The following is a 26,633-nucleotide window of genomic DNA, read 5'->3' on the forward strand; positions in this document are numbered from 1 at the left end:
CACTGAGATTCTGTGTCATGGGCACAAGTTTTCAACATTCACTTTATCTGCTTATTAAATTTTAAAATTTAAAAATCGAACCAAGGACGAATTATGAGATGATCGATAAATTACGCTATCAATGAATGAAGTCTTCTTACGATGCAAGAGTCTCCGCGTTTGATGTTGGAATTGAATTCTACCCCACTCCATTTCAGTTTATTTTTCTCTCCATTCAATAATATAATCATTTTTTTTATAATTTATTAATAATTTTTTTCACATATTTTCTCATAATAATTATTATAATTAATTTTTTAATAATAAATTCTTTCATTTACCTTTACATTCATGTCTACATAATCATTATTATTTTATTTTTTTCAATCATTTAATAATAAATACTCACATTTACTATTTTCTAATCATTATTATAATTAATTTTTTAATAATAAATTCTTTAATTACTTATTTTGTCCTTTATAGGTAGAGTAAAATGCAGTAAAATCATACTCCACAATCAAACGATAGCTCCGATTACATGAAAATACATATTTGTTGGATAAATCATGCATGAACTACTATCATATAGTTTCGGAGGTACGCACGTCTGAGTAGATGTTTGTTTCAATTTGCAATTATTGAAACTTTCTTAACAAAGATCGGAAGCGACGTACGAACCTATTTGTTTTCTCTCTTCGAAAATAATCAGAAAAGAAAAAAGAATCAACATATGGGTCCATCTGAATTAGTGATCCAACTCATCTTGATTTTATTTAATGATTGTAAGTATTGACAAAATATATTAAAATGTGATAATATATACGTATATGTATATAGATGTGAAAGTAGATATGAAATTTATTAATTACGAAAAATTGCGAGTGAGAAATTATTATTAAACGGAAGAAAAAGGACAAAACAACAATAATTATGTTGTTAAATATGTGAAAGAATAGGATTAAGTTGGGTAAAAAGTTGGATTATTACTTAGAAAACAAACGAAGTGGGCTTTGTTTAGTTTTTAAATAAAATATCTTACTTAATCAGCCCAATTATATTCTTCATAAATTCAACAACACAATTATTATTCATTTACTTTTTTTTTTTAATTTAATAATAAATTTTTTCACATATATTTTTTAATCATTTTTATAATTAATTTTTTACCAATAAATTCCTCGTACACTTTCACATTTATATATATGTATATATACGCATATATATTCTCATACATCAATATATTGATCAACACTTACAATCATTATATAAAATCAAGCTGAGGTGAACCATTATCCAACTTGAAAACCGAAAGCAAGCTTAGTAATTTCGAGGGATAAACTATTCGTCATTCACCGTCGAATAATATCACATGAACAATGCAATGGAGTCTTTTCGTGCTCATATAAGATTCTATTCCTTGTTCGAGCAATTAGTTCCTAGGTCCTAAATAACCGCAAATTCCCGTCGGACGACATTTTTTTGGAGATCCTTGTCCTCAAATTCTGTAGCGTAGATATAGATTTGCAAACTACAAAATTATGCTGATGATGCAGAGATGTTTCTTCTCAGAATTTTCAAGATATATATCTTCTCAACTGAGATATCCTCATAAGCATGAATAGGGATGAGGCAAATGAATTTGGTCAAAACTGCAGCATATTAATTGCAAAAGACAGTCCATTTGAAAAGGACGGAAAACATCGACATCAGAAAAACTCTTCTTTTTGCCGTTTACTGTCATTTTTAATGCAGGTCTTGCTCATCAGCTTCAACCGCCCCCCTTTGGTATGTTAATGGCAAAAACACCAGCTAGCCTCCACAGTCCACTGTCCCTGTATACGTCTATAATATCAATATGCATATATGTCCACAAACACAACATATATATCTAAATCAATTGCCCAGATTTTGCCTTTTATACTTCTTTCGAATTGGACAACCTGTCCTACTATATTCTACAAAGAAAATTGATGCTCATACATACATCAAATTTACTCATTGTTGTCCAAATTAGTTGGCACCAAAGTCGTGTAAGGATCAAACCATGAGCATCAATTTTCGAGTGCTTCATTTTGCTTTGATTTGAAAAACATGAAGATTTGGAATATATGAAGAGCCGATGTCTGTAACGAATACATGGAAATGATGTCTCTTCCTACAGAAGGACGTTATTGTTTAAAAAAAAAAAAAAAAAAACTTGGCATACTGCTCCTAGCATCTCTAGTGAAAAGGCCCGTGCTTATATCTCGTTTGCTCTCATGACTCCTTGGAAGAATTGTGCGCATATATTACTAGAAAAAGAAGTCCGCGCATCGTCCCAAAGTAATTTTGTAAAAAAAATTATATATGAATTATTATTTTAATTATATAATTTTTGAAATTTGAAATTTTTTGAGTTTATACATATTTTTATTTAAAATATAATGTTAACTAATATTTTTCAATCTCTTAATAACTATAACTATATCATATGATTAATTTGAGATTAAAATCACGTTGAATTAATTAAATATTTATTCTAAGAATAGGTAGAGATCTACAAAAGAGCAATAGCAAGATACAAATTTAAGAAAATATGGACTCATGGAACATTATGTTACAGTTTAGCGTGCTATAGTAAAATCGAGAGTTCGTTTAACAAAATTTTATAGTCTTTTTTCCGATTAAATTTTAATTTTTACTTAAATAACGTGAATTTAATTTATTGAAGACAAATCATTTTCATTTCGCAGAGTTATGATTAATTTTTCTAATTTAGAACATTCACAATTCATGTCACATTGATGTGTAATTTGAAGATTGTTGAGTTTGTCAAATATATTAAATTATTGGGAATATGGATTGTAATATGATATTTACATGATTGGTATGTGAAATAAATTGATGGCAAAGCAATGTAAATTTACAATAAAACCTTTGATTTTTTCGCATTACAAATGTGAGAAGTGGGCATAAGGGGGAATATATTGGCTTCTTCACATTAATTACTAAGGTGGGGCCACCTTCATAATCTAACAATACCATGTGTGAAGATAAGAAAGTTTTTCCCTTGAGCCGTTGTTTTTCTTTTCTTTAGGAGGGAAATCCAATTCAGAGAGGAAATAGTTTAGTGATCTACTTCTCGCGTGATGATCAAGAGACAAGCATAATAGGATAAAGACAGACAAGCATCGGGGTGTAGTTGTAATTTCATCAAGAAGTGCCGGGGCATACCTGTCATTTCAACCAAAACCTATTACAATTTTTTTTTAAAGGAAATATATGGGAAATCAAATGTTCCTTTTTCGTGCAACATTGTTGTATATGGGAAAGCAGAGAGAGAGAGAGAGAGAGAGAGAGAGAGAGAGCGTACGGATTCGCATGACTTGGAGGGCAAGCTGTGCGACTGCAACAACGCCACCTTCTTCTTCCTCCTCCTCCTCCTCCTCTACTTGATACATTTTTCTGCCCTGATCCATTTTCGTTATCGGCCATGGAAGCATTCTCTCTGAGCTGCTGCACTTGCATGGAAGCTTCTCTTGCTCTGTGCCGGTAGGAACTGACATCGTCACGCGGCATTTAAATCCCCAAAACCGTTTTGTCGTCCCTCTGCTGAGAAGGAAACGTATCATCAGCAGCAATCATCGAGAAGGCGGCGGCCCGACTGGGTTCAGAGGGAAATGTGATTTTTTCCGTACAGTAATTTCGCTCATCAATGTCCCATTTGCTGGTGGGGCAGGGGGTTGCTTCCCTAAAGGATTCCGAGTGATTTTTAGCTTTGGAAGTTTCCGTTCGTCGACACGACAGCCAGCCATGTCTCAGACCAACTGGGAGGCCGATAAAATGTGAGCTTTCATGCTGGGTTGCCGGGCTCTGCGACAATATCTCTTGGCTTGTGATTTGTTTGCCTTCGCTCCTTCTGTTTCCGTTTGCCATGGTCGTCTCAGTGTTCTTTCACGTTGAATGTTTTTCTTATTCATATTCTGTATCTGATTCTAGCCCACTAAGTCTCCTAACATTTGGGAGCATAGTTTGGGAGAGTCGTTCCTAGAGGAGAACAACCATGTTTTTCACCCTAACGCTCTTGCTAAGCTTGCTCTGTGAACTTCACTTTCTGTCTGTCCTCTCTTTGAATATTCAGGAGTTAACTCTGTTGCTAAGGAGATTGATAAGGTTTTCTTTCTTGAGCTTCTGTATATTGCATAGTCGAGTTTTGGAGATTTTGGGATCATTTGTTAGTCGTCCTGGGAGATTATCCCTTTTCTCGTCATTGGTTTTTCAGATTAAACAGAATAATTTCAAGATTTGTTTTTTTTGGTAGGGTAGGAGAATTTCAAGATTAGACCCGGAAATGTGCCCTTCTAAATACTGTAGAATTTAGTGAAGTATGGACCACTAAATTCCTTGTTTTCTAAGAATAACACAAAAGCCAAATCTGAATCCATGCGCTCCCAAGGCCGTGGAACGAGGGTAGCGTATGCCCATCAAGTTCGAGCGGCATTGCCATGGACAGTCCAGTAACTTGAATTCGAGCACACAACTAGTTGGATTGTTTTCTAGCTTGTTTTCTTCCTCAAATTAATGGAACTACGGTCCTTGCTACTTACTTGTCTTCCTCGGATACAAATAAGAATCTTGGATGTGGGTCCTTGTTATTGGTGGGTGGATCTGTTAGAATATTATATTAGGAGCGCAGGACTTGGCGACAGTATGTAGAATTTGCAGGCCTGTGGCGCTTGTCTTTGTGGACAGAGCACTTCTTGGTACCATTGGAAAATTACTGGATCAGACATATCTTTCAGATATAGCCTTTGCCCTGTCTTCCTTGATAAGAGATTTTGGATCGGGTCAGACATGTCTTGAAAATATCTCCATGCCATTGACTCCCATAGTCGACAAGTCCAACTGCTGTAGTTTACATTGACTGTGGATTGAATCGAGTATGAGATAATGGCGGACTTTAAAAACTCATGTTTAATTCCGTCTTGCAGTTGCAGTGATATTATGTTATTTGGAATGTTGTGTTCATCCTTTCTCCTCCGTTTGAATCTACTTTATCTTGTTTTTAGTGAAACAAGACGAACTAGCAAACTGAATATACAGCATTTTCTCTCGAGCAGGTTAGACATATATATACATGACTACTTTGTGAAAAGGAATCTGCATGCTACAGCAAGGGCATTTCAAGCTGAAAGCAGAATTCCAAGGGATCCTGTCGGTAAGATCAGACCAAATAAATGTCTAGGAAACTAATAATTTTGATCCACTCTTAAATTTGTTAGTTTAGCGATTTTGATGTTGCTCTTTTATGTGTATGTTTCTCAGCTATTGATACTCGTGGAGGTTTTTTGATGGAATGGTGGTCCGTCTTTTGGGATGTATTTGTTGCCAGAACTAATGAGAAACACCATGAGTTCGCTGCATCTCCCATTCAGGTGCATTTCACGACATTTCCTAGAGTTCTGAGTGTAAGCTCTGGTAGTATAAAAATGTTTTCCAGCCTTTTGTTTTATCTAGTAAATGAAAATGAAAAAAGGTTCAAAAAGTGGTTTGTTAATGTAGACAGCATTTTCTTCTTACTAAACATGAAAAATTGTTCCATGCATGTAAATAGAAGGTTGGGAAAATATTTGAATACTGGATAAGGTTTAATTGGCTTCTGAGTTCTGTGCTGCAAGGTACGCAGTGTTGTCTTAAAATGTATTTTGTATCACACGCATGAAATGTTAGCTTAAATTATGCTATCAGAAAAAATATAACTTACCTTGTGTTCAATTTTGCTCCTTAAATAGTTGTTCTACATAACATTTTTTATGCCACTATAATTGCTAACTTGTCATGGTTTGAAATTTCAGCCACAAAAGTCGTCACAGCATCAGTCTTTGGCACCCCAGCACCGTGGGAAACGCCCACAGCAGATTCCAAAGCAGGGGCAGTCGCAACAGCAGCAATTTTCGAAAGGAACTGCTGATGTGATCAGCAGTAAAAGCACCTCTCTGAAGAGACAGAAAACTGTGAGTGCAAATCCTTCAGCAGCAGGGATGTATGAGGGAAGATTGAACCTTCCACTGCCCATGCACCTGGTAAGTCAGGCAACTATTAAAGGTATTGTGTTTGATTATAAGAAAATGGTTCAGTCAACTTTTAGGTCGTGCCCTTATGATTGCACCTTTGTAATTGTACAGCATAGCCCCAATGATAATTTGACCAACATTCTGGAACCGTATCAATTGCAAATGTTGAAGTCGGCTGCAATCAGTGGTCGACTGTCTGGGCAAACATTGCATGGGATACTTAGGGGCAATTCAAGAAATCTTGATCAGGTTCACAAGACTAGTCAACAACATGTGGTATAAACGCACATTGATTTTCCAGCATCAGCCTAAAGTTTTGACTTGTATATATAGTTTTTTGGGTACTTTCCTCACACATGGCGCATCCTTGCTTGTTTTAGGGCATCAGGAGTAAGATGAATTCAGTGGCAGCTAGCAGAGCTGCTGGTTCGGAAGAATCATCATTACTAATGACTGGTTTGGGTAATTGAGATCTGCTATCACTCTCTTTTAATGGGGAAGTTGTTGCGGTGTTGCGCGGATCAATGAACTTTTACATATCTGCCTTTGGGATTTAGATGTGGTAATTAATGTCGTGTCGTTTCTTCAGGATTAGATCAAGGTGGTAGCAGTTTCCCTTTAAAAGGGTGGCCTCTAACAGTGAGTATTTAATCCCCCCACCCAAAAAAAAAAACAGAGAGAGAGAGAGAGAGAGAGAGAGAGAGAGAGAGAGCAGGTTAAAGACGAACTAAGTTCTGATCATAACATTTCCTTTTTGAATTTCTGTTAGGGCCTTGATCAGCTTCAATCAGGGTTGTTTACCCCACAGAAGTCTTTCAATCAGGTGCAGTCGAGGCAGCCCTTCATGCTTCAACCTGGGCAAACTACTCTTGGAACTGTTAGTGATTTGGAAGCCCATACACTAAGGATGCTTCTTGGTAGTAATAGGAGTGTGGATCATAGTTTAAGTCACGTTCTTCCTATTGGTAGTCCTCCATTGCAAAACAATTCTCCTGTGCCTTCTGTTGGAGACATGGATGCCCTGTTAATGGTAACATTTTCTTTCTCTACACAGAGTCTCTCCTGTTAGTTATTTATTATTTATAAATATTAATTAATTAATTAATTAATAATTATTTTGATCACAAAATTAAATCTTGGAGTTCCTTGCCAAGCTTACTAATTTGTATATTGTTCTTGTCGTAGCAACAGCTGCTGAATAGCAACCAGCAGCAGAAACTGTGCCTGCAGAACTCACCTATACGGCAGGAATCTATGAACCAAAATGATCAGGTTAGCTCTTCATTTGTACACTTTTGCTGTACTTTTGATGACTTTCTTGTATCATAAATAAAATGTTTTTCAATCCAGTTTCTTATTGTGGATATATGGTTAATATGCATATATCATCAAATTCCTTGATTGATTGTTAATTAATAATTCTATCATTTCATCTCAATCCATTGGTCTCTTATATATGTTTTTTTGCTACTATCGGTGTTATGTGGGCTTTACTGCGTTCTGTCACAAGACTCGTTACTCTTTGACCTGGTCTGTGGATTGGTCATAATGACCACTATCCTCTTAGCCATTGTTGTAAGAACAAGCATCCTCATTGAACTATCTTGGTCAACCTTGTGATTCTACTTGATTTCTTGACATAAAGGCTGCAGAACATGAAATTGGGCCTAAAAGTGAGCAGCCTTTGCCAGTAGCAAGTCCTGCCATTAACTCGGAAACTGCAAATACTCTGGGACCATCTCCCAGTTCTGTGTCAACTCTCCCTGCTCACCTACTTGGGCATGAACCACCTGTCCCCTCAATGTCTTCACTGACATTTGCTGCTGAGGCTGTAGATCTACTAAAGTTACCAACCACACAGTTGGTATGCTTCTTCCTAATTTGGAATGCATTCATTTAATGAAAGTTTAATTTCAATGCTCGATACTTTCCTCCCTTAAAAATTCGGATTAGTATTCTTTAGAATGGTTGATAGCTTGCAAAAGTGGTAAAGTATGAACCTATGTATGGGTTAAATGAGTCCAGCTAGATTTGTGACTGAATACTAACATAGTGGAAAAAGTGATCGAAAAATATGAAGCTTATAAAGTGCAACAAAAAGCTGAACTGGTTCTACGGTTCCAACGTGCAAGATGCACCAAACAGTTAGACCTATTTCTCATCTTTTCATTCGAGTAGAGCAAACTGGGCCAATTTTGACAGCCATTTTTGATACTCTTGACACAACTTTGCCACTGGAAGTGGAACAGTGATACTGATTAGGATAATACGTGCAGGCTGACAGGGATTGTTTTCTGAATGATGAATCTTCGGAGGCCAACATAGGGTCGCCCTTATCCCGTGAAGATGCGATTACCAGTAGTGGAGTGAGATTGGATGATAATGGAACGGGCAGTGAAGGTATGATAAATGTTTTTGGCTACGTCCAATTTTTAATTGTTATACTTATAATAACTTTAGTCCCTTTTCTTTTACCCTAAGGAACGTGTCGTTGCTTTGCTACTTTAGGTTTCTCTGTCAAGGAGATCTACGTTCTTCCTCCAGGCCAAAGCAAAGTTGAATGCTGTGATTTCTCTTCCGGTGGAAAGTTCTTGGTAACTGGTGGACATGATAACAAGGTAACGTATGGAACATAGGCAACTGATTCCCTTCACAACTACAAGCCCAACCAGCCCCTTCTTGAAGAAGAGTTGTCATTTGGGTTTTGATTCTTGCAGGCAACTCTATGGTGCACTGGATCATTTTCAATGATGTCCAAACTCGAAGAACACTCCATGTGCATTACCGATGTCCGGTTCAGCCCAAGCATGCCAAGGCTCGCTACTTCCTCTGCTGACAAGACAGTCAGGATCTGGAACGTTGATCATGTTAGTTTACACACTTTATTCTTTCATCTATATATACGACTGAGTGAACACTCCTAGTAGGATCACTGCAAGCCCTAAAATACGCTCCTTCTGGTCGTAAAATATAAGAAATCATGAAAATTCTCGTCCCATTTTGCATGTGATATCACAAATATTTGTCAAATTAGCATCACGATAATTGGTGTCCCGTGTCTCTACTATTCAACACGATTGCTCCTTGGCATTTTTTTTTTGATGACTTCTTCCTATGTCATTTGTACCATTGGCTCCAATTAACTGGAATGGTTGTTAGAGCACAAATTTTTTGAACTGAAGCCAGTGGTACAAATCTCTCTGGCTATTATGCTCACCTGACTTAATTCTACGAAGTGTTTTGCGATTGTGTGGCTGAGAAGGTGAGCTTATTTATTTTTTGCAGCCGGGCTGTTCACTCCATACTTTCACAGGACATTCAGGCCCGGTTATGTCACTTGACTTTCACCCCTCTAAAGATGATCTTATCTGCTCATCTGATTGCGATAACGAGATACGGTACTGGAGCATTAAGAGCGGCCGTTGCTCCGGTGTTCTTAAGGTAGGACCATGTTTACTTAGTTTTCAAGATAAAAATACCCAATAATCTTATCGATTCTGTTTTTTATTCTTCTAGGGTGGTGCAAATCATATGAGGTTTCAGCCCCGGCTTGGTAGGTCTGTAGCAGCTGCGGCGGAAAATTTTGTATCCTTACTCGACGTGGAGACTCAAGTCTGCAGACAAAAGTTACAGGTTAATTTTCTTAATTTGATTGGCATGAGATGGTAATGCTTCGTTCTTAGCATAGATCAAATAAAATGTCATTCTAGAAACTACGATTTTTGCTATGGCTCTTGGAAAATCTGATCTTTCTCCCTCTCTGGAATGGTCTTTTCTTTCCTAAATTCATTAAATTCTATCTGCCTAATCTGTCTTCTTTATCTTTTTTTAACTAATCCGTTTCAAATCCATGAGTCATTTTGTAACCGACTGTAAGGTTGTCGAACACTGGAGCCCATGAACTAAACAGTTATTTTCGATTTTTCTGCCGCTAAGTATCTGGTCATCAAATTAACGGCTGAGATTCGTTCCCTAATCTCTCCTGATTTGTTGCATGCCAAACTATCCATATTGTTGCAGGGTCATCAGAGTACAATACACAAACTGTGCTGGGATTCTCCGGGGGAACTTCTGGCATCAGTGAGTGATGACTTAGTCCAGGTTTGGGCGGTCGGTTCCGATGTGAAAGGGCAGTTAGTTCACGAGTGGCATAGCAGTGGGAAGAAGTTTCGCTCCTGTATTTTCCATCCCAGACGGCCCTCGGTACTTATAATCGGCTCGTATCAGGCAAGTTGACTCCGCTTTTTATGTTTCCATTTCTAGCTAATTAACCGTATGTCCCTGTGGCCTGCCTGAGAGTACAAAATTAGCCTCTAAAGCTCATGTCGCCCGATGGCCACCAAATCATCTTTTAATTCTCTGTGTTAATACAAAATTCTTGGGTTTTCAGACTCTAGAGCTCTGGGACATGAAAGAGGACCAGAAGACGTCACTCCTTGCACATGAGAACTTGATATCATGCTTGGCAGCATCAAATGTCGACGGCTTCATGGCTTCGGCGAGCTACGACAAGTGTGTCAAGATCTGGAATTAGCCTAAGTGATCCTTCCGACTTTTTGATAGAGATGCACGACTCTACTAGTTTGGGTTCATGGAGATGCACATAGTTATATAGTCACATCTGATAAAACACTAAACAGTTTGCTTTTGTAGTTTTACTTCGAACTCAGTTGACGAATGGAGAATCCAAGTCGAAAACAGGCAGATTAGATAGTGAAGAAAAGGAGTATCGTTTATATATATATATATATATATCCCTTAGAAAGACTATTTTTAACAGGGAATAATTAAAATTGTCGGGCTCTCCAGAAATTGGCACACTAAAAATTAGTGAAAAATCAATTACGACAGCTAATCATTTCATTTTAATAATACGTCTTCGAATATTTATTATAAAGACTAGATTCATTAATTATTATCAATATGGAGGGATCATAAACTTCTATATATATCTATACGAAGGCTGGATCAATGTAGTTAATTGGCTTCAGAATGCTCTGTCTGTGAAGGCTGGATCAATGCAGGTTCGGTCAATTAGCCTCATAATACAATTAGCCTCAGAATACTCCGTCTCTGAGTGAGGTTTTCTTATAATTTTGAGTTTTTTTTATAAGTCAATTCTTAAAATATTTAAAAATATATAAATATAAATTTTATGGAATCATTCATTATTTTCTCCATATTTTAAATTTCAAATTTGATAAATAATAAAGATAATGAATTTGTGAGTATATTTTATAGATATATGAATCATATCTATTTATAAAACAAATCATAACATATTTCTTTTAGATTTTGTATGAGACGTTACAAATAGGAATATAAGATGTACTACCCGCATAAACGATGGCAGTTCTAAAAAGTATTACTACACCGGCTAAAGGCCTCTTGTGGAGGCATTCAAGGACCTCACAATTAGGAGTGTAAATCAGACGAGCCAATTTGAGAGTTACTCGAGATCGACTCGCCGACTCGGTGATAACTCGAACTCGACTCGGCCTTGTCAAGGTTGAGCCGAGCTTTTCTTCCAAGCTAGCCAAGTCAAGTTCAGTGGTACTTGGCTTGTTCAGTTCACTAACCTAATAGAGTTTCTATATAAAATTATTTTTATCTCTTTTCATTAGTGGAATTAGCCTCCAAGCCCATAATTGATGGACTAGGATGAGCTTTCTCATTATTTTCTTAAGCCCAAACTCTTAAAATAATATAGAAATTGAAATTTGAAAATAAATAATAAATAATATAGAAATTGTCTCTCACTCTCCTGCTCCGCAATTCCGTGACCCCGAGCTGCCATGGAGCCGGCCTTAGCTAAGCTCATCTTGGTTTTAAGCTCATAACATCAAATGAGCTCTAATGAGCCAAGCTCAAGCATTTTTTTTTGACGAGCCGAGGCAAATTTGCCTGTACTCGAGCTCGACTTGACTCATTTATACCTTTACTCATGATACTGATCCTCCCGGGTCATGCAGCCCTGTCCCTCTGGTTCGGGATCAAAGAGTAAGGAATTAGAGAGCAGGTAATCTATACATATATACTAGTCGCGAAACCCGTGCTTTGTATGGGTTAGAATGTAATGTCTTTCTTTTTGTCAATTGTATTACATATCATATATATATACTTATTTCAAAAAATAAAGTAAAAATATATAGCTATTAGTTATTCTTACAAGAAAAACATATAATTATCGATATAAATCGTAATTTACAATCAATTAAAGTATATTATATATTGGATATCTATGACTTATTTTAATTGAATTTTACCAATACAGTTAACATCAATTTGATTAGATGTCAATTTTATGTAAAATAAAAAATGCAAGAATATTAAATATTATGTTATGTAAATGGTAAAATCTTCTAAAAGTTTTCAAAAATATTATATTATATCAATATCTAATAAAGAATATTAGTTCAATTTTAAAATTACAAAATTAGCTTTATGAATATAGTCGCTCGATTATATATTTTCAGAAGAAATATATATTTTAAACTATTTTTCTAACATAATATCATATTTAATAAATTACGAATTTCTGAAAATGCAATGAATATTTCTTTATAAGAAATCGACATAATATAATATTTTAAAACTTTTTTAGAATATTTTATTATCTATATAGTATTCCAAAATCTTGAACTTTTTGTTTAATAATAAAATTTAATATGCACATAAAAATTATTAGCATTAAAATAATATATATATATATATATATATATATATATATGTCTTATGATATGTAGTCATGCCGCTATCTTTAATATAGACCTTTACCGAATTTTTAAAATTGAACGATTATTTTCTTATTAGAAATATATGTAATAGAATATTTTTGAACTTGAGAAAATTTTAATGTCTAAATAATATTTGATAATTTTGAAAAAATTGAGAAAAAATGATAATTCATTGATATGATCTAATTATGTATTTTTACTTACTTTATTGGTGAAATTCAACTAACAATAGTCATATATCTAATAAAATAAATTTTACTGATTACAAATTATGATTTATAACAGTTCTATTTAGGCATATGATATATAATAAAATTGTTAAAAGAAAAATAAATTACGTTTCTATGTAAGGAAATATTTATATTTTTTAATAAAGAAATATGTTCAACTTCTATATCAAACAACTACATATATGGAATGATATCATGAAAAAATGACGACATAGGAATTCAATACGTGGTGGATGTTATAGATGCCGTGAAAATTCAATAGGAAATTCACTATATATGATGAAATATATAGTATATAGTGGATATGATTCTCCAAACATTTTCGAGAATTCTGTAGTTCAAAATACTGCAAAGCATATATATTATCACATATAATATATACGAATTTTAGATGTCGTTGCATATATAGAGAAAGTGTCATGTTAGAGTAAAAAAGGGGAATGGAGAGAACAATTACCATTTAAGATTTAGGAGAAAGTGAAATAGACAGCGAGCTACCATATAGGATTTAAGGGGGAGAAAAATGTCTAGTTAGAGAGAGAAAGTGGAATAGAGAGCGTAACTATTATTTATAAGAGAGAAGGTGTTTTGCAAGAGAGAGCGAAACTACCATTTAGGGATTAAGCGAAAGAAAATGGAATAGAGATGACAACTACAATTTAGGATTTAAGAGAAAGTGTCATGTTAGAGAGAGAGTGAAATATAGAGTGAAACTATCATTTAGAGTTTAGGAGGGAGAAAATATCATGTTAAAGGGAGAAAGTAGAATGAAGAGTGTAACTATCATTTAGGAGGGAGAAATTGTTATGCAAGAAAGAGAAGAACTATTATTTAGAGAATAAGCGAGAGAAAATGGAATAGAGGGCGGGACTAAATGACAGTATTGTTGTCTATTTCACTTTTTCTCTAGCATGACATTTTCTATCTCCTAAACCTTAAATAGTAGTTCTGTCCTCTCTTACCTGACACTTTTTCTCTCTTTAATTGTAAATGGTAATTATGCTATCTATTCCACTTTATGATAATTTCTCTCTCTTAAACTCTAAATGGTAGTTCCGCTATTTATTTCACTTTTTCTCTCTAACATGATACTTTCTCTCTCATAATCACTAAATGATAGTTTCGTTCTCTTTTGCAAGATATTTTCTCTCTCATAAATCCTAAATGTTAGTTGCGCTCTATGTTTCACTTTTTTCTCTCTAATACGACATTTTCTCTCTGCTAAAGCTTACATGATAGTTCCGTTATTTATTTCACTTTTTTACTCTAACATGATACTTTTTCTCTCCTAACAATTTTTTTCCTCTAATATGACACTTTCTCTGTATGAAACGGCATCTATAATCCATATATATTTAACAATACTACATCAAGCATGCTCTTAAAAAGTGTGTCTACCACTAAACGCAAAGGTGAGTTGTTCAAGTTTTATTGTTTCATGTCAAATTCTTTCCTGCATGTGATTATATTTATACAAGCTGATGTTGTGATTAGAATTTTTCCTTTCTTCATATGGGTTTATGAAAATCTTCATCGAGTGACCAAGGAATCAGGGGATTCACTCAATCTCATCTTATAATTTTTTTTTCACTTTTTCTTAGGCATGCATGTGACTTTATTTTATTATGCCTATATTATATTTTTAAAGGTGAGTTCTTCAACTTTTAACTTTTTTTTTCTCATATAAACTTTTTGTATAATTTTTGAGTTCTTCAATTTTATGTGTCTTAATATAAGACAATATTTAACACCATATGAATTGTGATAACATTAAAGACAAAAAATCATCTCGCCGTGATTCTAATTTTTTTTTAAAAATTTTTATGCATAATCTTGACAATATTGGCTTTTTCAATATTTATATTAAAATCTCTTCTTTTATACAATTTTTTCCTTAATCTTATTTATGAAATTAAATTACCGTTAGTATTATATATCTAATAGTATATTATTAATCATGTATATTACTATTTTGCTTGGTGTGCAATAGTAAGTTACTATTTTCAACAGTTCTTAACAAATATTTTATATAATAAAATTAACAAAGAAAGAAAAATCAAAAGAGAGTGTAACGCAGTGGCACACGCCCTCGTATCGTAGGTTCGATACTTACTGGGACTACTCATACTCCTTTATTAATTATTTGAGATTTCTCTTTCAACCAAAAAAATAAAACAAAGAAAAGATCACAACAGGCTTCACGACTAGTTGATGTATAAAACACAGTTTTGCTTCATAGTAAGCCGCTCAGTTCAGTAGCCTCACCAGCCAAATGCGTTCTTGGTTCCAGAAACTTCCCGTGTTAATCGATTTCTCGAAAGCGAACAAGCAATGGTGAGCTGAGTCCGGGGTGCAGTGGGTGGGGTGCCACGATGAAAGCTGTCATGGAAGCACTCCGGGAACTTGGGTGCTTAGAAGCAGATTCCATAAACCCGGAGCTCCACAGGGCCATCTTTGACGCACTGGAGGAACTGTTAGGGCTTCCTGAGGGGACTGAGGGACGTTTTGTCAACACGGGCAGGTCGTAAGATGTATATGTTTCGAACCTCCCTTCCCCATTTTCTCCCTACCACGCCATTGGATGACTGATGCTGCCATTGACAGATTAACATAATTCATGTGGCCCGAGGGAAATCCTGCCTTCTGCTGGGAATTGCAAAGAAAATTACATATCTTTCCTTGTTTCCAGTTTTTGAGAAGAAGAGGTTGGAAGAACTTCACGGAAATTCTTTGAAAGCAAGCCCCGGATATTTCGAAACCAAGCAGATCCACTGCCTGCCTTTGCTTTACCGGAGACTAGATACTCGAGTTTCTATTCTCATATGTATAACACCTATTGCCAGCTATCTAGATTTTTACAGCAAAGACGGGCAGTTGATCTGGATATTCGAGTTGTTATTGTCGATATTTTATTCACGGGATGGATATATATGATTTGCAGATTCCATTGTTTATGCTTATGCAGTGAAACATTGAAGAAATATGTCTCTAAACTCTCTGAACTGGAGAAGATGGTGAAGAGAATGGTTCTGGGAGGCTGCGGGGTTGGAAAAATACTACGATCTCCTTCAGGAGAAGGCGGCGTATTTGCTACGGGCCTCGAAATATGATCCACTGATGGGAGACGATGTCGATCGACGGGAATTGGGCAGGGCCAGCCATTTTGAGACTAATAAGTCCCTGCTCCACCAAGATCAAGTCAATGGGCTGCAGATTAAGACCAATGGCGGGAATTGGATTAGTGCAAATCCTTCCTCAACCGCTTCCTCTTTCATAGTCATGTCCGGAGATTCTTTCCCAGTAAGTTCGATTTGACGGCATCGTCTGTTTAACATAATTTCTCTTCTTTGTCATAGCGGTTATGACAGGTCCATCAATGTCACGGATCGATTGAGCCACAATATGTACATGGCAGTGGACCGAATCTTATAAGATTAACCTAAGAGGTCGAGGTGATCTGAAAGAAATATGATTAATATGCCGTGCTGCCAAATTTATGTATGTTGACGTTTTCCACGATTTGGTTAGGAAATATAGGAACGGGAGCAACGGGAGATTGTACTCCCTGTTGCACCGGGTGCTGAAGAGTGGCAACTGAGCGAGGTACTCTCTCCGGCTGTTCTAGACCATCAAGGGAAAAGTTAAGTGCCGCGAGGAACTGATCGATGAGCAGAACCCTCAGTTGTTTAAGCCCTTTGAAGAGATTGATCTCATGCGCAGCATCTGCCCATTTCAATGAGAAGATGGATTGGAAGTCAAGTCAGCTCTCAGGGCTCAATATCGCATCTGAGGTTATAAGGCAGCTGTTCTTGATCTATTGTTCTATTGTGTTCCCTTACGGACCATTACCCAGACAATGTTCATCACAATATGTAAATTGTGAATTCTGCTAACCAAATAAAAAACGTAAGGCATGATTGCTTGTTAGTTACCCGTACGTGTTCCACAGGATGATCTGAGACGGGCCATTAAAAAAAAAAAATTATGCGTCATTTACTCTCATGACTCCTGGATAGAATCGTACATATATATATTTCTACAAAAAGAAGCTCACGTGCTACCGCGAAGTAATTTACAAAGAAAAAATTAATAATATTATTGAATAAATATTTTGATTATATAATTTTTAAAAGAATTGTAAATTTTTAAGTTTATACATATTTTTATTTCAAATATAAAAATATTTCTCAATATCTCTTAATAATTATATCATATGATTAATTTGAAAATAAAATTACGTTGAACTAATTAAACATTTATTCCAAAAATAGGTAAAGATTAACAAAAGAGCAATAACAAGATATATACAAACTAAAGAAAATTCGGACTCATAGTCATGGAGCATTATGTTAGAGTTTATCGTGCTCTAATAAAACCGGGAGTTAGTTTAACAAAATTTAAGTCTTTTGTCCTATTAAATTTTATTTAAATACCGTGAACTTAATTTATTGAAGAAAAATCATTTTCATTTCAAACAACTATGATTGATTTTTCAAATTTAGAAAATTCACAATCTCATGTTGTATTGTCTTGATAATTATTAGTATAAGAATCAAATAAAAAATAATTTGATCATAAAAGAAAATTAAAGGCCAAGATTTGTCGAATACTTTTAATTCCTCAAATGTAAACTAATGCTTGAGTGCGAATCTAAAAAAATTACAACCACCAAATATTTTCATTTAAAATGTTTTCTGTTCTCTGTTTTTTTTTTTTGTAAGGAAGAAGAGAGATGAAGATTAAAATATTTTACTAAGCATTACTTTTTAAGGAATCATTTGGTTCATGGATTGTTACATTATTTGGAATGTTAAATACTAGGACAATTGACGTGTTTACGATTTTACCAGGAAACGAGGTGTAATTTGAAAAATCTTGTGTTTGTAAGATATATTAAATTTATGAAAATATGGATGAAGAATATAATATTGCATGATTGGTATGAAAAATAAATTGATGGGAAAGAAATGTAAGTTTACAATAGTACACTTGATTTTTTCTATATTACAAAGGTGAAATGGGTAGAATGGGGAATAAATTACAAAGGTAGAGCCCATCTTTGTAATTTAAAAATCATCTGTGAAGTTGGTTGAAGTGGTAAGCAGTTTCATGTGTGAAAATCGAATATCCACAGTGGGAGAGTTTTACTCCTTAGTGGGCCAAGCTTGTTCGAATAGATTAGTCGAGACCCAATTGGGTTTCTGAATACCGAGATTCACACCTTAAAAATTGTGTGAAGAAGCGAAAATTTTTCCTTGAGACGTAGTTTACTTTTTCTTTCTTCTTTTCTTTTCTTAAGGAGGAAAACCCACAAAATTGCATCCAGGGAAATGACATTCTCGCCAAACCTTGTATCAATGTATGAACTTTTTATCAATCCAAACAATCCCGAAGTGATACGTAACTAAAGGTGAAATAGCTCGAGAAACGATCAATTGATGGAAAAGAGGCACTAATCACTTACCAAAAAAGAAAAGAAAAGAAAAGGCAGTAATAAGTCTTCACTTTCACGATAACATCTCGATAAAATCATTTGTTTGATAGATTTTCATCGCACGACATAAGGTTTATCAATTTGGATGAACGCAGTCACTAAACATGAACATGGTTAACCCAAAAGAAAATAACACACACACACAAACATTTGCAGGGTCTTGCTATAAGGCATGTCTAGGTCCCGAGTCCAATAATGTTATATATTTGATGTGTGTATATATATTTTTTAGGTGTGTACCACGGTATTTCAACGTAGATTTTCTCTATTTACAAAACTCGAACTCGAAGCCTTATTTAAGGGAAAAGTGTCGAATCGTTTGAATTAACCACATTAGTGAGGTGTATATATATATATTAATTAATAAAAATAAAGAGAAGCATAAGGGTGTTGCTGCAATTTCCTCTCGAAGCGCGGGGAATACCTGTCATTTCAACTATAACAATTAATTAAAAAAAAGGAAATATATGGGAAATCAAATTGTCCTTTTTCGTGCACCATTTTTGCTGCCTATAAATATAGCCGACGAAGACGAAAGGAAAACAAAACGAAAGCAGAGATAGAGAGAGAGAGAGAGAGAGAGAGAGAGTACCGGACTCGCTTGACCTGCAGGGCAAGCTTCTTCTTCTTCCTCTCCGTACTGGGTTGGGAAGGAAATGTGATTCTTCCATACAGTAATTTCGCTCATCACTGTTCCATTTGCTTCGTAAAGGATTCCGAGTGATTTTCAGCTTTGGAAGTTTCAGTTCGTCGACGACACAGCCATGTCTAACACCAACTGGGAGGCCGATAAAATGTGAGCTCTCAATGCTGGTTTGCCAGGCTCTGTGATAATCTCTCTCTCTCTCCTCTTGGCTTGTGATTTGTTTGCTTCCGGCTTCTTCTGTTTCCATTTGCCATGGTAGTCTCAGTGTTCTTTCTTTCGCGTTGCATGTTTCCATTTGTATTCCGATTTGGTCTCTGCTTCTGGCCATCAAACATTTGGGAGAAAAACCATATTTTTTTCACCATAAAGCTCTTGCTAAGCTCGCTCTTTGAAGTTCACTCTCTGCTTTCCTGTCCTCTCTTTGAATATTCAAGATGTTAACTCTGTTGCTAAGGAGATTGGAGGTGTGGCGGGGTTTTGTTTCTTGAGCTTCTCTCTGTTTCATAGTAGAGTTTTGGAGATTTTAAGATCATTCTATAAGCCGTCATTGGGTTTTCAAATTAAAGAGGAGAATTTCAAGATTTCTTTTTGGTGGATACAAGAATTTCAAGATTCTTTTTTGGTGTATAGAAGAATTTCAAGATTAGAGGTTCTTGATAAGCACAAACGAAGATTCTTGTCTCTCTCCTAAATCTTGTCCCAGTGAAGTATGAACTACTAGATTCTTTGTTTTCTAATAACAAGATAGAAGCCAAATCCTAATCCATGCACTCCCAAGGCTGTGGAATAAGGTTATCCCGTGCCCGGCAAGTTCGAGTGGCATTGTCATGGACAGTGCATTAACTTGAATTCGAGCCCACAACTACTCGGATTGTTTTCTAGCTTGCCCCATTTCTCATATTAATGGAACTACGGTCCATCCTACTTATTTGTCTTCGTCGGGTTCAAATCAGATCTTGGATGTGGGTCCTTGTTATTGGTGGGTGGGTCTGCTAGAATATTATATTAGGAGCACAGGACTTGTCTCCAGTATGTAGGATTTGTGGGCTTGTGGCGCTTGTCTTTGTGGACAGAACACTACTTGGTACCAATGGAAAATTAATGGATCAGACATATCTTTGAGATATAGCCTTGCCCATTCTTCTTTGATAAGAGATTTTGGATCGGGTCGGACTTGTCTTGAAATGATCTCCATGCCATTGACTCCCATAGTAGACAAGTCCAACTGCTGTAGTTTACATTGAGAATGGATTGAATTGAGGGTGAGACAATGGCGGACTTTAAAAACTCGTGTTTGATTCTGTCTTGCAGTTGCATTGATATTATGTTATTTGGAATGTTATGTTGATCCTCTATCCTGCATTTAAATCTATTTCATCCGTTTTTAGTGAAACCAGAAGAACTAGCAAACTGAATATACAGCATTTCCTCTCAAGAGCAGGTTAGACGCATATATACATGACTACTTTGTGAAAAGGAATCTGCATGCTACAGCAAGGGCATTTCAAGCTGAAACCAGAGTTCCAACGGATCCTGTTGGTAAGATCAGATCAAACAAACTTCATGGAAACTAATAATTTTGACCTACTCATAAATTTTGTTAGTTTAAGGATTTTGATGTTGCTCTTGTATGTGTATGTTTCTCAGCTATCAATGCTCCTGGAGGTTTTTTGACGGAATGGTGGTCTTTCTTTTGGGATACGTACGTTGCCAGAGCTAATAAGAGACAACATGAGTTAGCTGCATCTCACCTTCAGGTGAATTTCTCAACATTTCCTGGAGTTCCGTGGGGAAGCTCTGGTAGAACAAAATCTTTTCCAGACTTTAATTTTGTCTTGTAAATGAAAAAAGGTTCAAAAATTGGATTGCTAATGTAGACAGCATTTTCTTCTTAAGAAACATGAAAACTTGTAAGTAGAAGATAGGAATAATATTCAAAAACTGGATTAGTTTATGTGGCTTCTGAGTTCTGTTGCTCATTTCCTTTCAGTATTGTTGTCTCCTTTTCGCTGGTCCAATTAAACCTTTTCTTGGGCCACTATCGTTGCATAACAATTTATAATAGTTCAAAAAACAAAAAATCATCATGATCAGTGGCATTTTGAAATTCTCTGTTAGGGCCTTGATCAGCTTTTTGAATTAAGTTCTGCATCATAATATCATTTGCTTTTTAAATTTCTGTTAGGGCCTTGATCAACAAACTACTCTCCCTATTGTTGATCCTCCATTGCAATACAATTCTCCTGTGCCTTCTGTTGGGGACATGGATGCACTGTTAATGGTAACATTTTCTTTCTCTATACAGAGTGTCTCACCTGTTAGTTTTTTTTTTATTATGTATATTAATTAATTAATTAATAATTATTTTGATCACAAAATTAAATCTGGATTTGTAGCAAAGCTTGCTAAGTTGTATTTTTTTTTAATTAAGTTCTGCATCACAATATCATATGCTTTTTGAATTTCTTTTAGGGCCTTCATCAACAAACTGCTCTTCCTATTGTTGATCCTCCATTGCAATACAATTCTCCTGTGCCTTCTGTTGGGGACATGGATGCACTGTTAATGGTAACATTTTCTTTCTCTATACAGAGTGTCTCACCTGTTAGTTTTTTTTTATTATGTATATTAATTAATTAATTAATAATTATTTTGATCACAAAATTAAATCTGGATTTGTAGCAAAGCTTGCTAACTTGTATTTTTTTAATTAAGTTCTGCATCACAATATCATATGCTTTTTGAATTTCTTTTAGGGCCTTCATCAACAAACTGCTCTTCCTATTGTTGATCCTCCATTGCAATACAATTCTCCTGTGCCTTCTGTTGGGGACATGGATGTACTGTTAATGGTAACATTTTCTTTCTCTATACAGAGTGTCTCACCTGTTAGTTTTTTTTTATTATGTATATTAATTAATTAATTAATAATTATTTTGATCACAAAATTAAATCTGGATTTGTAGCAAAGCTTGCTAACTTGTATTTTTTTTTAATTAAGTTCTGCATCACAATATCATATGCTTTTTGAATTTCTTTTAGGGCCTTCATCAACAAACTGCTCTTCCTATTGTTGATCCTCCATTGCAATACAATTCTCCTGTGCCTTCTGTTGGGGACATGGATGCACTGTTAATGGTAACATTTTCTTTTTCTATACAGAGTGTCTCACCTGTTAGTTTTTTATTATATATATATATTAATTAATTAATTAATAATTATTTTGATCACAAAATTAAATCTTGGATTTCTAGCAAAGCTTACTAACTTTATTTTTTTGAATTAAGTTCTGCATCATAATATCATCTGCCTTTTGAATTTCTTTTAGGGCCTTCATCAACAAACTGCTCTCCCTATTGTTGATCCTCCATCGCAATACAATTCTCCTGTGCCTTCTGTTGGGGACATGGATGCACTGTTAATGGTAACATTTTCTTTCTCTATACAGAGTGTCTCACCTGTTAGTTTTTTATTATATATATTAATTAAGTAATTAAACATTATTTTGATCACAAAATTAAATCTTGGATTTCTAGCAAAGCTTACTAACTTGTATTTTTTTTATTTTTTATTTTTGTAGCAACAGCTGCTGATTAGCAACCAGCAGCAGGAACTATGCCCGCAGAACTCACCTATAAGGCAGGAATCTATGAACCAATATGATCTCATGCAGCAAGAAAAGCTTGTTACCAGTGGATATATGGCTGCAGATATGAGCTATTTTAATGCCATGGTGGGTAGTGATCAGGTTAGCTCCACATTTGCACCGTTTTGCTGTGCTTCTGAAGACTTTCTTGTATCACAAATAAAAAGTTTTTTCAATCAAATTCCTTGAAAAGCAGCTTGTTACCAATAAAAAAGAAAACTAGAGTGATTTTTACTAGATTTTATTGTATCACATATGGTTGATAGGCATATATCATCAAATTCCTTGATTGATTTTTACTAGAGTGATGGTGAAAATTTAGAAAAAAAAGAAAACTGTGGGGGAAAAAAAAACTAAGTGCAGCTGAAAGGATTTGCTGAAGTGACATGTGGCGTTGTAGGGAATCCGAGGGACCAGTTTTAGTTACTTACTATAATATAATATAATTCTATCATTTTTTCTCAATCCATTGGTCTCTTATATATGTTATTGGCTACTGTCGATGTTATGTGGGATTTCCCGTATTCTGTCGCAAGACTTGTTACTCTTTGACCTGGTCTGTGGATTGGTCATTAGAACCACTATCCTCCTAGCCATTGTTGTAAGAACAAGCATCCTCATTGAACTATCTTGGTCAACCTTGTGATTCTACTTGTTTTCTTGACATAAAGGCTGCAGAACATGAAATTGGGCCAACGAGAGAGCAGCCTTTGCCTGTTGTAAGTCCTACCATTAACTTGGATACTGCAGATACTCCGGGACCATCTTCCAGTTCTGTGTCAACTCCCCCTGCTCACCTACTTCGGCATGCAACTCCTACCCCCTCAATGTCTTCGCCGGCATTTTCTGCTGATGCTCCAGATCCACTAAAGTTACCAACCACGGAGTTGGTACGCTTGTTCCTAATTTGGATTGCATTTATATCAATAAAGTTTATATTACAATGCTCGACACTTTTCCTCCCTTTCTGAAAAATTCGGATTAGCATTCTTTAGAATGGTTGATAGCTTGCTCAAGGGGGTAAAATGATGAACTTATATATGGGTTGAATGAGTCCAGCTAGATTTGTGACTGAGCACTAACATAGTGGAAAAAGTGATTGACAAATGTGAAGCAAATACAGTGCATCAAAAAGCTGAACTGGAAGATGCACCAAACAGTTAGACCTATTTCTCATATTTATATTCGAGCTGAGCAAACTGCCACTGGAAACAGAACAGTGACAGTGATTAGGATAATATGTGCAGGCTGACAGGGATCGTTTTCCGGATGATGGATCTTCAAAGGACAGCTCAGGGTCGCCCTTACCACGTGAAGATGTGATTACCAGTAGTGGAGTGAGATTGGATGATCATGGAAAGGGCAGCAAAGGCATGATAAATGTTTTTCTTGGCTACGTCCGATTTTTAATTGTACTTTTGTCCTTTTATTTTACACTGAGGAATGTGCTGCTCTTTTTGCTACATTAGGTTTCTCTGTCAAGGAGATCTACCTTCTTCCTCCTGGCCAAAGCAAAGTTGAATGCTGTGATTTCTCTTCCGGTGGAAAGTTCTTGGTAACTGGTGGACGTGATAAAAAGGTAACGTATGGAACATAGGCAACTGATTCCCTTTACAACTACAAGCCCAACCAGCCCCTTCTTGAAGAAGAGTTGTCATTTGGGTTTTGATTCTTGCAGGCAACTCTGTGGTCAACTCGATCATTTTCAATGATGTCCAAAATGGGAGAACACTCTAAGCGTGTTACCGATGTCCGGTTCTGCCCGAGCTTGCCTAGGCTCGCTACTTGCTCGGCTGACAAGACAGTCCGGATCTGGAACGTTATTGATGTTAGTTTACACGCTTTTTTTTTAATTAGAATCAGTAAATGCTCTATTTGATATCAAAACAGTTTACATGCTTTTGGTTGTTACCAATTTTCATCTTATATATATGACTGAGTGAACATAACGAGTAGGATCACTGGAACTCCTCAAAATGTGCTCATTTCGGTCTTAAGATATAAGAAATCGTGAAAATTCTTATCCCATTTTGTATATGATACCACAAATACTTGTGAAATTAGCATCACGATAATTGTTCCTATGTCATTTGTACCATTGGCTCCACTTAACTGGAATAGTTGTAAGGACCCAAATTTTTTTCTCAGCAAAACTTTCTTTACAAATTACAACCATTCCAGTTAAGTGGAGCTGATGGTACAAATCTCTAAGGCTATTATGCTCAATTGACTTAATTCTAAGAAGTGTTTTGCGATTGCATGGCTGAGAAGGTGGGCTTATTTATTTTTGCAGCTGCGCTGTTCACTTCAAACTTTCACAGGTCATTTAAGCCCTGTTATGTCACTTGACTTTCACCCCCATAAAGGTGATCTTATCTGCTCCTCTGATCGGGATAACGAGATACGGTACTGGAGCATTAACAGTGGCCATTGCTCCGGTGTTCTTAAGGTAGAAGCATGTGTACTTAGTTTCAGGACTGAAGATTTCAAGTTAAAAGTACCCAATAATCTCTGTTTTTTATTATTCTAGGGTGGTGCAAATCATATGAGGTTTCAGCCCCGGGTTGGTAGGTTTTTAGCAGCTGCTGCGGAGGATTTTGTATCCTTACTCGACGTGGAGACTAAAGTCTGCAGACAAAAGTTACAGGTTAATTTTCTTAATTTGATTGGCGTGAGATGGTAATGCTTCCTTCTTAGCATAGGTCACATGATATAATATCATTCTAAAGACAACGTTTTGTTTGCTATGGCTCTTGGAATGGTCTCTTCTTTCTTAAATTTATTAATCTATCTGCTTAATTTTTCTTTTTTTTTTATATTACATATATATATATATTTTAATTAATCCTTTTCAAACCCATGAATCATTTTGTGACCGACTTTAAGGTTAGTCTGGTCGAATACTGGAGGCCATGAGCTAAACAGTTATTTTCGATATTTCTGGTGCTGAGCAACTGTTCGTTAAATGAACAGTCGATATTTATCCCTAATCTCTCTCCTGATTTCTTGCATGCCAAACTGTCCATATTGTTGCAGGGTCATCAGAGTGAAATACATAAACTGTGCTGGGATTCTACGGGTGAACTTCTGGCATCAGTGAGTGATGACTTGGTCCAGGTTTGGGCAGTCGGTTCCGATGTCAAAGGGCAGTTAGTTCATGAGTGGCATAGCAGTGGGAAGAAGTTCCGCTCCTGTGTTTTCCACCCCCGACAGCCTTCGGTACTTATGATCGGCTCTTATCAGGCAAGTCGACTCTGCCATTTATGTTTCCATTTCTAGCTCATTAACCGTGTGTCACTGTGGCCGGCCTGAGAGTACAAAATTAGCCTCTAGAGCTAATTAGTCGCCCGATGGCCACCAAATCATCTTCCAATTCTCCTTGCTAATACAAAATTCTCGAGTTTTCAGACTCTAGAGCTCTGGGACATGAAAGAGGACCAGAAGACGTCACTCCTTGCACACGAGAACTTGATATCATGCTTGGCAGCATCAAACATCGACGGCTTCATAGCTTCGGCGAGCTACGACAAGTGCGTCAAGATCTGGAATTAGCCTATGTGATTCTTCCGAATTTTTGATGGAGATGCACGACTCTGCTAGTTCGGGTTCATGGAGATGCACAGAGTGATATAGTAACATCTGATATTGAACAGTTTGCTTTTGTAGTTTTACTTTGAACATAGTCGACGTGTGAAGAATCCAAGTCGAATACAGGCAAAGTTGATAGTGAAGAAAAGGAGTATGTTGATGTGCACACGTACATATGAATATACATAATATTTTCTAATGAGTGAGTAGATATTCATGATCATAGAAATTCTATTTTTTATCAGGAAAAAAGTTAA

At 35.8% G+C, this 26,633-nt stretch overlaps 2 protein-coding genes and 1 pseudogene across 2 annotated transcripts; all 3 read left to right on the forward strand.

Annotated features, from left to right (window-relative positions):
- The first annotated feature begins 3,284 nt into the window (after positions 1-3,284).
- Positions 3,285-10,753, forward strand: LOC116198675 (transcriptional corepressor LEUNIG-like). The gene is made up of 17 exons (XM_031528886.1): positions 3,285-3,806; positions 5,082-5,179; positions 5,287-5,396; positions 5,817-6,044; positions 6,147-6,311; positions 6,416-6,497; positions 6,625-6,674; positions 6,805-7,065; positions 7,221-7,307; positions 7,681-7,899; positions 8,312-8,435; positions 8,544-8,653; positions 8,753-8,902; positions 9,321-9,476; positions 9,552-9,668; positions 10,056-10,262; positions 10,426-10,753. Exons 1-17 carry the CDS (start codon positions 3,775-3,777, stop codon positions 10,567-10,569), a joined length of 2,340 nt encoding a protein of 779 aa, XP_031384746.1. The 5' UTR covers positions 3,285-3,774; the 3' UTR covers positions 10,570-10,753.
- Positions 10,754-15,374: 4,621 nt separating this feature from the next.
- On the forward strand, positions 15,375-16,800 carry LOC116199419 (annotated as a pseudogene).
- Positions 16,801-19,260: 2,460 nt separating this feature from the next.
- Positions 19,261-26,379, forward strand: LOC116199420 (transcriptional corepressor LEUNIG-like). The gene is made up of 17 exons (XM_031529761.1): positions 19,261-19,292; positions 20,584-20,681; positions 20,790-20,899; positions 21,328-21,423; positions 21,615-21,710; positions 21,899-21,994; positions 22,185-22,280; positions 22,471-22,566; positions 22,723-22,890; positions 23,460-23,678; positions 24,036-24,159; positions 24,258-24,367; positions 24,467-24,616; positions 25,082-25,237; positions 25,319-25,435; positions 25,825-26,031; positions 26,197-26,379. The coding sequence occupies exons 1-17, from the start codon at positions 19,261-19,263 to the stop codon at positions 26,338-26,340; spliced, it is 2,115 nt and encodes a 704-aa protein (XP_031385621.1). The 3' UTR covers positions 26,341-26,379.
- Positions 26,380-26,633: the final 254 nt, after the last annotated feature.

The sequence above is a fragment of the Punica granatum genome, chromosome 3, assembly GCF_007655135.1.
Source record: "Punica granatum isolate Tunisia-2019 chromosome 3, ASM765513v2, whole genome shotgun sequence".
In the NCBI taxonomy this organism is placed as follows: domain Eukaryota; kingdom Viridiplantae; phylum Streptophyta; class Magnoliopsida; order Myrtales; family Lythraceae; genus Punica; species Punica granatum.

Excerpts from the sequence above, each read along its gene's own strand:
- LOC116199420 (XM_031529761.1), top strand. The coding sequence starts at position 19,261 with ATGTCTAACACCAACTGGGAGGCCGATAAAAT. Across the intron at positions 23,679-24,035 it reads AGTTACCAACCACGGAGTTG|GCTGACAGGGATCGTTTTCC; the intron begins GTACGCTTGTTC and ends TAATATGTGCAG. Across the intron at positions 24,617-25,081 it reads GGATCTGGAACGTTATTGAT|CTGCGCTGTTCACTTCAAAC; the intron begins GTTAGTTTACAC and ends TTATTTTTGCAG.
- LOC116198675 (XM_031528886.1), top strand. The coding sequence starts at position 3,775 with ATGTCTCAGACCAACTGGGAGGCCGATAAAAT. Across the intron at positions 6,498-6,624 it reads ATTACTAATGACTGGTTTGG|GATTAGATCAAGGTGGTAGC; the intron begins GTAATTGAGATC and ends TCGTTTCTTCAG. Across the intron at positions 7,900-8,311 it reads AGTTACCAACCACACAGTTG|GCTGACAGGGATTGTTTTCT; the intron begins GTATGCTTCTTC and ends TAATACGTGCAG.